Below are 12,876 nucleotides of genomic sequence, written 5' to 3' on the forward strand. Positions count from 1 at the left end.
TGGACAAATACTCTTAATAAAAGCCAATTACTGCGGATGCTGGAATCTGAAACCAAAGACAAAATGCTGGAAAATCTCAGCAGGTCTGGCAGCATCTGTCAGAAGAGAAAAGAGCTAACGTTTTGAGTCCAGATGACCCTTTGTCAAAGCTTTGACACATACTCTTTCTTGTTGGATTATGAGATGGACCGCAATTGCTGGTGCTCCATTTATGTTACATTGACTGCCTAGACCCACAAGGTATCTGATAGAGTGTCATTTCAGTAGGGCCATTCATACTGTTTCACCACCCCTGCCAGCACACTATTCTATTACAGATGGACAATCTATGTAGTTTGTGTGAAAATTTCCAGAAAATTGTTGTTGGGCAACAACAATGCCCCATGGCTCCTTATTTACTGCAGAAACATTTCCATACCCACAGATAGGAAACTGTTTTCTTGTCTTCTGGCCTTTAATAGGGCAGTTTATAAGGCTTTATTTTGTGTGGGCCACGAAGAATCCAGCACGAGTTTTAAGGATACAAAGTAATAACATTTATTTACAATAACATATATATATATATTATGTTAAAATATATATATGTGTGTGTAACAGCAGCAGCAACTTCCCTTGCTGCACACTCCTTCCTGCTGGTTCCTGAACTGGCCAGCTTTATTTATACTTGGAGTTTACTAATGGTTTCTCCGCCCCCCTCATTGGGGAAGCTCATACTCCCATAGGATTGTGGGATTGTCATTAGTCCCCAGCCAATAGTAAGCAGGCAGGTTATAACACTTTACTTAATGCCTCGTGTTAGACTTGTAACTTTTTTTTATCCCTCATTCAGAGTCTACAAGGGTAGTTTACACCACAGGAGATAACCATTTGGCCTATACTCAATGCGGATTCTTTTCTTGAGCAATGCAGGATAAATCCTCATGTTCCACACTCTCCTCAAAGTATATACTGCACATGTTCAAGATGCAATGGTCCCTGCACAATCACCCTCAGTGGCAAAACATTCCATATTCTCTCATTCTCAGTAACAATTTCAAATTGATGATCTTTAGTCACGTGACTTCGCAATTTGAAGTCTTTCCCTGATGATCAAAACCCCTCATTTTGAAAGCTTATTACATTTTCTTTTGTTATTTCTTCCCTCTTGTGGAAATGAGGCGAATATGTCAGGTATCTCCTCATAACTACAAATTCCCAATCCTGGCATCATAAGTGTTCTCTCTTCAGTTTTAGCATCTTTTGAGAAATGGAGTGGCCAAATTAGATACTTTGCTAAATTCCACTTTCCACACGCCGAGTCACTTCATGAGTATATGTCTTCTGGAGTCTGTCTGTCTAGCCTCCTCCATTTGACTCATAAAAAAATCTTTATTTACTAGGTTTCCAAATATTTTGGAATGTTGACTGTCTTTTTGGGGGGTTTTCTCATCTATTTATCTTCTGACATCATTTGCCTTTTATAGTGTTTTAACTAACTTTTAGCTTTCTGCTTCTATTAATTGCTCTATTGTCTCAAACATAGACTTCCTACATTCTGTCATACTTTAACTTCTACCCAAAGCATTATTTACCCGCTGAAGGGCAAAAGCTATTTCAGGTCAGTTCTCTTTGGTATAAACGTCTCTTGTTCCTTACCTGAGAAAGGACGTACTGGCACCTTACCCGAGAAAGGACGTACTGGCGCCCTGACCTGAGAAAGGACGTACTGGCGTTCTTACCTGAGAAAGGACATACTGGCGCTGGAGGGTGTGCAGAGATTCACTAGGTTAATCCCAAAGCTGAAGAGATTGGATTACGAGAGGTTGAGTAGACTGGGACTGTACTTGTTGGAATTTAGAAGGATGAGGGGGGGATCTTACAGAAACATATAAAATTATGAAGGGAATAGATAGGATAGATGGGGGCAGGTTGTTTCCACTGGCGGGTGAAAACAGAACTAGGGGGCATAGCCTCAAAATAAGGGGAAGTAGATTTAGGACTGAGTTTAGGAGGAACTTCTTCACCCAAAGGGTGTGAATCTATGGAATTCCTTGCCCAGTGAAGCAGTTGAGGCTCCTTCATTAAATGTTTTTAAGATAAAGATAGATAGTTTTTTGAAAAATAAAGGTATTAAGGGTTATGGTGTTCGGGCTGGAAAGTGGAGCTGAGTCCACAAAAAGTCAGCCATGATCTCATTGAATGGCGGAGCAGGCTCGAGGGGCCAGATGGCCTACTCCTGCTCCTAGTTCTTATGTTTATGTTCCAGAACTCTCATTCCCAAGAATGTGAAAATATAAACCCTTTCCCTCTATACCATCCCTGCCACCACAGTGTAATAATCCTAAACAGTTTAAATATCCATTCATGATCAAATGTGAGGAATACCAATATCAAAATTGTACATGGTCATCCTTCAGGTGAGGTTGAGGTTTGCCCACCAGTACTGCAGATTTTACCATCCTCTGCCAATATTGTTGTCTTCAGCCTGAAGGTAGGGTTTTCAGATCAATAAAGTCACCCATCTTTGATAAGAGGCTGCCACTCAATCTCTCAAGATTTGGCATGTTCTATGGGAAAGGGGCAAGTCTCTTATAGAAGCACCATTTCTGCTTTGAGTTAATTTTCTTTTGTTTACTAGGCTGACCTGCATTACATTTAGTGATAGATTTTGCAATTTGTTTACTGGGTGTGAAATCATTGTTTTGCATTTGGGCAAGCTGCAGTATACCGTCTCTACATGGGGATCCCCAAATGGTGTGGAGATGTGAGTTCTGTATTTCCTTGCATTCCTGTGCACTGTGGATTTGTAACTCAGCTACTTTCCTTGTCGTGTTCACATGTACCTCCATGGTTTGTCAGTTCTCAGCACCATGGCTACTATATATTCTTCTCCACGCTTCCATGCCCACTACGTTCATGTCTGATCTCTTGGACATTTGACTTTAGCCTTGCACAATTCTCTTACCAGATTTCGTACAGCGAGATACTCCTGCCCTACATTCCTTCCCTTCCGTGTGCTAAGTTCTGCTAGACAAGGCTGTGATTCAGACTGGAAAACTACAATATGAATTCCCATTTGTGTCAAAAGATACGTGACTCTGCATTACCTACAGCATTTGTTTTCTCTAATACTCATACTAATACAATGGTCCATTATCTATTAGAATCCATGGCAATAGACTTAGAAAATGTGACAGAGGAAACAAACATCATTTTGGAAGAAAAAAAACTTTATTGTAAAGTTAATTTTTACTAAAAGGAAGTGCAATCAACACATACCTAATTATAGATAAGCTTTACACTCTAAGGATTCTTCCCCACCCCCCACCCCAGTCTGAGCAAATAGGCTTCAATCTCCAGACAATGTTAGTGACAACGTTACAGTTATACATCTAGCGAGCCAAACAGTTCCAACATGTGACTTCATAAAGAATCCATTAGCTTTAATGTCCATAGTGATTCAGAACATTTGCAATAACATTCTTACTGGCAAAGGCAATGTGTGTGTGAAGGCTATTGAGTTTTTGTGTGAAATTCCTAGAGCAATGCTTTACAGATATCAATCATCTTGCAGTGTCAAAATCTTACACATCTTTGATGTTGCTAATATTCCACAGGGAACATAAGTAGGTTTCTTTTTTTTTTAAAGATGAAACAATGAAAAGAATGCATGTGCTAATCCACATAAATAAATCGGTTTTGTTCAAACTTGTGAAATTATTTTGACCAGTCATGCACATTAGGAGAAAAAAAACATTTTCTTTACAGGTTTAAAAATCCAGATTTCCTTCATGGATGTTAAATATCTCAATAGGTTTAAGGTCAAATAAGTTCTCAAACAGTCAAGACATGGGCGGCACAATGGCATAGTGGTTAGCACCGTTGCCTCACAGCTCCAGGGACCCAGATTCAATTCTGGCTTCGGGTGACTATGTGGAGTTTGCACTTTATCCCCGTGTCTGCTTGGGTTTCCTCTGGGTGCTCCAGTTTCCTTCCACAGTCGAAAGATGTGCAGGTTTGGTGGATTGGCCAAGCTAAATTGCCCCCTAGTGTCCAAAAGACTAGGTGGGGTTACGGGGACAGGGTGGAGGCGTGGTTTGGGTAGGGTGCTCTTTCCAAGGGCCAGTGCAGACTCGATGGGCCAAATGGCCTTCTGCACTGTAGAGATTCTATGAAGTACAAGATATTTTATAATGTAGAACATGATTTGGCAAAAATGTTTTGAGTTTACATGTTTAGCTAGCATTAGAACAAGATTTTGAACATACTTTTAGATATTACACAATTTAAGGAATGTCAATTTTAGGACAATGCTGTGCGTCAAGAACAATGCAGAAGCAAAATATCACTCCTAATGTTGCAGTGAATCAATCATTTTTTTGTAGAAACCATTTAGATTGCCCTCTTGGATAAGATCCATGATTTGTGCAATTGCCTTACTGCAGAAATTTGCTTTGTTACTCCGAAAAGTGACAATTACCATTTTTACTTTTATTTACATGCTATAATGAAATGTGTTTTTCTAACTGTACTGTTAGCTACAAGGCATGTGCCTTGAAGTAATAATCAGATTTGTTAATTATATTAAGTCAGTTCCTGAATGCCATCGACGGAATGTTTTTTGCATATAGACTATATCAACTATCTGGAGTGATTTGTATTCAAAATTCAGTTTACAGAAAATGAAATTAAATATTTAAATAAGATGCTTTTTCTTATTTATGACAACATGCAATTACAATACACATTTTTCTTCATTTAGGACAAATAACATAACTAAGTTTGCATATTTACATTCTTGGGGATACACACACACAGATTATCAATTTAAAATATTATATTATTTTGAACGTTTCAAAGGCTGTATATAAAGCAAACAGAAGCTATATTTTGATTTAAATACAAATGAGCAACAAAACAATTAGCAATGGTGAAAGCAGATACCACTGATTTACAACAAACCTATACAAGTGAAAACACCATTCAGAGTTCACATTTGGTAGCAAAATATAATTGTCAGTATGGAAATTAAGCTCTGATTGTAACACAATATCATCAGCATAGTAAACATGGAATGCTAGAGTAAGGGGATGTTAAGTATACGTATATTATTTTTAAATACAGGACCAACTGCAACCAAGATAGTGGGTAGTATATTATGTCTTATCAGAATTCAAGACAAGATATAGCACATTAATTGTACAGCAAAAACTTTTGACAGTGACAAGCAGTGCGTGGCTGTCCAGATCAGTCAGGATGGCTGGCATGCATGAAGCTTTTTGTCCTTTCCTCAGTAACTTGTTTCTTCCCAAAGTTTTTGAATTATCCAATAGTGTAAACAGAAGCCCTTCCAAATCTTTACATCCTTCTTTAAGAGGGAGATCTGGGTTGCAATGTTGACAAAACCTCACTGTCCGAAAAGGATTCACCTTTAATTCAAAAATGCCCAATAATATACAGAGGTCTTTGTTCAGACCAGGGCGAGAACTCCACCCCTGGTGTCGGGGGTCCCTAAAGCCCTTGCATATGATTTTTGTTCTGAACCAATCATACCCTCACAGCAAGCCAAGACTGCTTACCTTATCACACCTAGTCCCGTTTATCCATGATCCATTTCAAACTCTGATATTCCACCAGTTAGGAGCCTTATTGTTTGTATCTGTCTGTTATCAGTTGTGTATATTTAAAGCTGTTCATAAGGCAGTTGTCTATACTAAATGTTTTAATTCCTTCTCAGACTATTGAACCATAGAATGATTCACCATTTTAACTCTGTTTCTCGCACTATTTAGCTTACTCATTTTAGTAAACATTTTTTCCAAACAAGATTAAAAAGAAAATCCTAACACGGCTTTATAATATTGGTTTTATTTAGGTATAAATCCAGCTACTCCTTCCATCATTACAGAGGCATCATCTGGTCACATCCCTTATATCCTGGGCTAAGCCAAGACTATTGGTAGAACTGTCCTGCCTAATAATTATTAATTGAATGAGATGCCAGAGACATGTAACTCAAAAAATTTAGGGAAAAAAGCACAGTGAATTAATCAGCCAATTATAAAAAGTAGGCACTAAAGCTGAATTTCAAAAGAGATTACAAAAAGCATTACACCAGCTGGCAGTGATTGTTTAAAGAAATCCACAAGCAACATTTTACTAGAGTTATTAAAGGAGAACATAAAGATTCATTCAATATAAAGTCAGAAAAAACAAACATTAAAATAAAAGCGAAGTACTAATATAAAAAAAGAAAATGCTGGAAAAACTCAGACCGGGCAGCCTCTTCTGAAGCCCAAGTCTGAATATTATTCAGGTCTTGGTGCTTATGGACACAGACTGGTTCAGCCTCTTAAGGCGTAGTGAATGGTACTAAGCATTACGCAATCATCGGCAAACATCCCCTCTTCTCCTTACGAAGGTGGGAAGGTGATTGGTGAAGCAGCAGACGATGGTTGGGTCTAGGATACTACCCTTGGCTGTGCCACCCTGGTGCCCTTGCACTGCCACTCTGGTAGTGTTCAAGCCAGCTTAGCAGTACCAGGGTGGCAGTGCAAAGGCTCCAACTGGGCAGTGCCAAGGTGCCCACGTTCCAGTGGGAGGGCAAGGGTAGCACAAGTGGATAGCACTGTGGCTTCACAGCGCCAGGGTCCCAGGTTCGATTCCCCGCTGGGTCACTGTCTTTGCAGAGTCTGCACGTTCTCCCTGTGTCTGCGTAGGTTTCCTCCGGGTGCTGCGGTTTCCTCCCACAGTCCAAAGACGTGCAGGTTAGATGGATTGGCCATGATAAATTGCCTTTAGTGACCAAAAAGGTTAGGAGGGCTTATTGGGTTACGGGGATAGGGTGGAAGTGATGGCTTAAGTGGGTCAGTGCAGACTCGATGGCCGAATGGCTTCCTTCTGCACTGTATATTCTATGTTTTCTATATAGTGGGTTGTAACTTCAGTGCAGTTGCAATCACAGTTGGATTGTTCCTGGCTATTTACCCTGAAATGCAGCTGCATATCTTTCTCGCCTGACAAGGGCTGGGTGAGAAATGTGCAGTGCAGCAGGTTCCTGAAGCCTTGTGTCGAGAGCAGCTGAGTTGGAGGCAAGGAAGACTCTGTGCCTTTTTATGGCACTAGCTGCTGTAAAGCATATAGGTTTAAATGTTCAGGCACTTTGAAAAGCCTGGGAGAAGGTAAGTATATAAGGTATGTGGGCAGGATTGGGGGTGGGTCTGTACTAAAGTTACACAGGAATTGGAAGTGGTTTCAATGCTCCTACCTTTTCTGGCCAATTATTACTGTAAGACAGTCTGAACCACCCAAAGTTTGTGATTTAAATCAGAGTTTCTGATGGTTCCCATTACAGGGCAATTGCCCAATGGAGTCTGAACATTCCAGACAATTGCTGTGCAAACCTCATGGACCTTGTTCTCAAACTTGGCTACTTTTGTCTAGCATTTTCTTTCCATCTTCACTGTTGTAATATCTGCCCTGATCAATCACTTCTTCTTTTGTTAGCATCTTCGGTGAAGACAGGGGCAAAGAATTTATTCAGCATCATCTCCTGTGAATTTATCTTGCTCATCCATTAAATGTCTGAAACACAACTTGTGTCTATAGAATGCTTTACTACTTTCAACTCTGAACCGAAATGCTATGCAACAATAGAAAACAGCAGTTTGATCATCATAGAATTTCATAGAATTTACAGTGCAGAAGGAGGCCATTCGGTCCATCGAGTCTGCACCGGCTCTTGGAAAGAGCACCCTACCCAAGGTCCACGCTTCCACCCTATCCCCATAACCCAGTAACCTCACCCAACACTAAGGGCAATTTTGGACAGTAAGGGCAATTTATCATGGCCAATCGTCCTAACCTGCACATCTTTGGACTGTGGGAGGAAACCGGAGCACCCGGAGGAAACCCACGCACACACGGGGAGGATGTGCAGACTCCGCACAGACAGTGACCCAAGCCAGAATCGAACCTGGGACCCTGGAGCTGTGAAGCAATTGTGCTAACCACTATGCTACCGTGCTGCCCCATATCATCAAAATTAACTTCTAGAAACTAAAGCTATCAACAGTCAAAAGTATTCAGTACGTTGCAACAAGCAATCTATCTAAATATCAGATTTGCCAAGCTTTTAAGCAGTTAAAAGTGACTAATCAATATAGTACAGGACACAGTCCCCAATATTAAGTAAATTTAATTTCATTAAAATGTACTTTCAAAATTCTGAAAAGCAAAAAAAGGGCCACTATGCTTTGCTGTTATGTTAATAACTTTGGCTGTGGAGTATAGTATTTAATTACAGCTCCACCTCAATACAGTTCAGCCTCAATACAAGACTTTGCCTCTAATGCGGTCATCATGAAGCTCAAAGATTTTCTGAGTTTTTAAAAATGCTATTATAAAGCAGTTAACTCACTATGGTAGCATCTATGCTGTTACAAATTGCACAATGCTGACAACTAAATAAACAGAAAAGTTAATTTAACCAATGCGATCTCGCAGTGAACAGTAGTTTTGGCATAAAGGCAGTAATAGTTTGCACTATAAATTGGGCATACAGAACATACTATTTTTGTCCCTCATTCTCCCACTGTAGACAGTAGTCCAGATAACTAGTGATGAGGGGTGGGAGAAACTTGAACGTTTTTGGAGTAAGCATATATTTTTCCTCAAAATACAATCTTGGCATTCTAAATATGTATTATCAATGTGTTTCTGTTCAGCAGCACTGTAAACCTCACACAAATCTTTGCTGGAGCAAAAAACCTTATCACAAAGACAGAAATGGCACATGAGTAAGCATGCAGGTCTCAAATTAAGGCAAGGTTTGCTGTGGCCCACATAGTAAAAATACATTACAATGCATTAGGCATCATGGAGCATGGCTGTGGCAAATACACACATTTAAGTTAATAGAAAAAGGAGCAGATTCATTCCCAATTCGCTACAGCATTCCAAATCAAGCTGTTGATATGTTTTCCCAATTAGATAGCTAAAATCCTAAACATGGTCCCATATTATCACATTTTTAAACTTGAAATTTATATATCCCCAGAGGATCAATTACTCAATGATATTATAATTTGGAACAAAATGAAAAGAAGCCAACATTTCAGCCACTCAGCCAACCTGCTCCCTGATTCAGATTATTCAATTAAATACATAGTGATAGTGACTTTACATCAGGATTTCTGGATATCAGAATAAACTACTGAATCGGACTTGTAAATCTTGTTGGAATGTTTTCTTCCAGAATGATCTAGTTGAGCGTAAATTATTGGGCCCTAAAGTTTTAAAACAAGGAAACAATTATTCATATTTTAATTTTGACACATTATTCAAAAATTGCAGGGGGATATCATTTATCGTACTCGAATCTAAAGGTTAATTTAACAAGCAGTCAACGTCAAACTGAAAAAAGCAGTAAACCTCTGGAAAATTCTTTTTCGCTGTGGAAAATGAAGTGCTGCACTATACTTGGTCATGCATGGGGTTTTCTCACATTACATATACCAGATATGAATGGTGGATCTGTGGTAAGGTAATATAACCCAAGGGAAGCACTAAGGTTAGGGGTACATGTGCTGTCACTGGACATCTGTCAAAAAACACTGCAAATCCAGTTCCTGATTATTTTTCCTATTGAACTGCGGTACATGGAGAATTCATTGTTGCAATCAATAAAAAGTGTTTTTTCTCTGGGCCCTTATAATATGAGCATGCAAGTAAGACATTGAAGACAATTGTCAGAATTTTCCAAAAATTGCACAGAGTGCTGGATTAGGCGGGAATAAGCAGTGTGAAACTTGCTGGTTTCACAGCTGCCTTTTCTAGCCAGATCAAATGGCACTCTGTGCAATTTCAGGTACTGTCGAGGATTACAATACAGCTAGCTGGGGAGGGGGCAAGGCTTAAACTCTCCCGCAAAACTAGAATTCAGAGACTGGGCGCCGATTTTAAATTAAAGGCCTGCTCGCAACACCCCCGGACATCTGGACCCCAGCAGACAAGGGGAACATCCCAACACTCGAACATGGGAGGGCCAACTTCCCCCCCACCACTCAATGGTTGGCTCTCTCTCTCTCCACCCCCCCCCCCCACCCCCCACGGCCCCACAGACATCAGAGTGACCCGGCCCCCCCGTCCTCCCCATCTTCGCCAGCATCAGGGTACCACCCCGTTCCCAGTGTGTCCTCCACCACCACATAATGGGAACTCCTCCAATGGGGTTCCATAGAGACTCACAACTGGTGCTGCCCAACCATGTCTTTCACATGGAGGAACATGCAACTCTCCTGGAAGCAATGTTAAGCCACATAATAAATTTAAATGCAGTCAATTTCATGGAAACCAGGTCACTCCCCTCGCTTCCGCAAAACCCATTAGGACCCTCTTGTGAGAGTTAGTGGCCATAATGGGATTCCCAGGACTTCCGGTTGCGGCGGGGATGAGCTAGCCGCACGTTTCGGCGGCTCCAGCTCCGACGGATCTTCGGGCTCTTTTAAGAGCCCCAACGGGGACTTTGCCGGCCGAAAAACCCGGTGTGAGGTGCGTGGGAAGGGAGTCCCCCCTGAACGACGGAGGGAAAAGCCAGCGGCGGCGGCTGCAGCCCGAAGAATCTTCAACCACAAGGTCAGAGGGAGTGGAGAACAAAATGGCGGCGGAGAAATCGCAGGCGACATGGGGGCCTGAGCAGGATGAAGTAGTGAGACGGTGCGTGGATCTGCTGAAGAAGGTGGTAATGACCCCGATGTTACAAGCAATTGAGGGGCTTAAGGAGACTTTAAAGACCCAGGAGACTGAGCTTCGCGTGGTGGAGCAGAAGGTGTCAGGTATTGAGGACGAGGTCCTGGGCCTGGCGGTTAAGACTCAGACGCACGAGGCACTTCATAAAAAGTGTGCTGACAGGATTGAGGCCCTTGAAAATGGAGCGCGAAGGAAGAACCTTAGGATACTAGGTCTCCCGGAGGGTGTGGAAGGAGTGGACTGTGGAGCGTACGCAAGTAAGATGCTGAGCTCACTGATGGGTGCTGAGGCCCCTGCTGGCCCCATGGAGGTGGAGTGGGCAAATCGGATCCCGGCGAGAAGACCAAAAGCGGGAGAACCACCGAGGGCGATAATCGTGCGATTTTACCGCCTTAAGGACAGAGAAGAGGTCCTGAGTTGGGCTAAAAAGGTGCGGAGTAGCAGATGGGAGAATGCTGTGGTAAGGATATACCAGGATTGGAGTGCGGAGGTGGCGAGAAGGAGGGCGAGCTTCAACCGAGCCAAAGAGGTTTTGCACAAAAGGAAGGTGAAGTTTGGGATGCTGCAGCCGGCAAGACTATGGGTCACGTATCAGGAGAGACACTATTATTTCGAGATGGCGGAGGAAGCATGGTCCTTCATCAATGAAGAGAAACTGGACCGGAACTGAGGGACTGATGCTGCAGGGAACTGTTATTGTTTTTGTTAATGTGATGGTGAAAGTTAATCGAGAAGTAAACAGGGAAGGGGGGGGGACACTGGGGAAATGTGGGCGCCGGTGAGGGGGGAAAGGCGGGACATAGTCGGAGAATGGGGAAGGAGAGGGGGAGGGGAAAGGGAGCTGCGCCATAAGAGGCGGGTCAGGTAAAGGGATGTTCCCGCGCCAGAAAGAATAAGGGGGGGAAAACAGGCGCAAGGCGGATGGGAGTTCCCTCACACCGGGGGGGTCAAGGAGCGAGCAGGAGTAGCCGGGGTCAGTTGAGGTCAACTGACTTACGAAAGTGATATGGGGGGAGCAATCAAGCTAGATAGGGATCTAGCGGGGGGGGGGGGGGGGGGGGGGGGGGGGGGGGGGGGGAGACAACTGGGTTGCTGCTGCGGAAATCCAAAAGGAAATGGCTAAAGAGTGGGTGGTCGGGGGCGGAGTGCGACGCTGGGGGAGCGAGCGGGAGCGTGGAGGCGGGATATGGGACTGGCCTAGAGAAGGTAATGGCTAGTCGACACGGGAGGGGGGCAGGTAGCCCCCCCAGTGAGGCTGATCACGTGGAACGTGAGAGGCCTGAATGGACCCATAAAAAGGGCCCGAGCGCTCGCGCATTTGAAAGGACTAAGGGCAGACGTGGTTATGCTCCAAGAGACGCACCTAAAGGTGGCGGACCAAGTTAGGCTAAGGAAAGGATGGGTGGGACAGGTGTTCCACTCAGGACTGGACGCAAAGAACAGAGGGGTGGCCATTTTGGTGGGGAAACGGGTAGCATTTGAAGCAAAGAACATCGTAGCAGATAGTGGAGGTAGATATGTAATGGTGAGTGGTAGGCTGGAGGGAATGGAGGTCATGTTGGTTAATGTGTATGCCCCAAATTGGGACGATGCGGGGTTCATGAGACGGATGCTGGGGCGTATTCCGGACCTGGAGGCAGGAAATTTGATTTTAGGAGGGGACTTCAATACGGTGCTGGACCCGGGGCTAGATAGATCCAGCTCAAGGACCAGAAGAAGGCCGGCAGCGGCCAAGGTACTTAAGGGGTTTATGGACCAAATGGGGGGAGTGGATCCGTGGCGATTTCTTAGACCCAGGGCTAGGGAGTATTCCTTCTTCTCCCACGTCCATCAAGTGTACTCCCGGATAGATTTTTTTGTTTTAGGAAGGTCGTTGATCTCTAGGGTGGAAGAAGCTGAATACTCAGCCATAGCGGTTTCGGACCATGCCCCACATTGGGTGGACCTGGAAGTAGGAGAGGACAGGGAGCAGATCTTACTCTGGCGATTAGATGTGGGACTGATGGCGGATGAGGGAGTGTGTGCAAGAGTGAGGGGGTGTATTGAGAGATACCTGGAGGTCAATGACGACGGCGAGGTCCCTGTGGGAGTGGTCTGGGAAGCACTAAAAGCGGTGGTCAGAGGAGAGCTGATTTCTATTGGGGCCCA

The 12,876-nt window shown here is 43.3% G+C and overlaps 1 protein-coding gene across 2 annotated transcripts in view; it reads right to left on the minus strand.

Annotated features, from left to right (window-relative positions):
• The window catches only part of LOC140427860 (myelin protein zero-like protein 1), a 70,640-nt gene that overhangs the window by 6,546 nt on the left and 51,218 nt on the right, over nt 1-12,876 (minus strand). Inside the window, exon 6 of one of the 2 annotated variants that reach the window (XM_072513660.1) lies at nt 5,832-9,266. The exons of the other annotated variant lie outside the window; for it this stretch is intronic. Within the exon in view, the coding sequence (XP_072369761.1) occupies nt 9,165-9,266 (102 nt within the window). The 3' untranslated portion in view covers nt 5,832-9,164. Of the gene's footprint in view, nt 1-5,831; nt 9,267-12,876 lie in introns of those variants that run through there. 2 annotated transcript variants of the gene reach the window in all.

Source organism: Scyliorhinus torazame, chromosome 8 (assembly GCF_047496885.1).
Source record: "Scyliorhinus torazame isolate Kashiwa2021f chromosome 8, sScyTor2.1, whole genome shotgun sequence".
Taxonomy (NCBI): domain Eukaryota; kingdom Metazoa; phylum Chordata; class Chondrichthyes; order Carcharhiniformes; family Scyliorhinidae; genus Scyliorhinus; species Scyliorhinus torazame.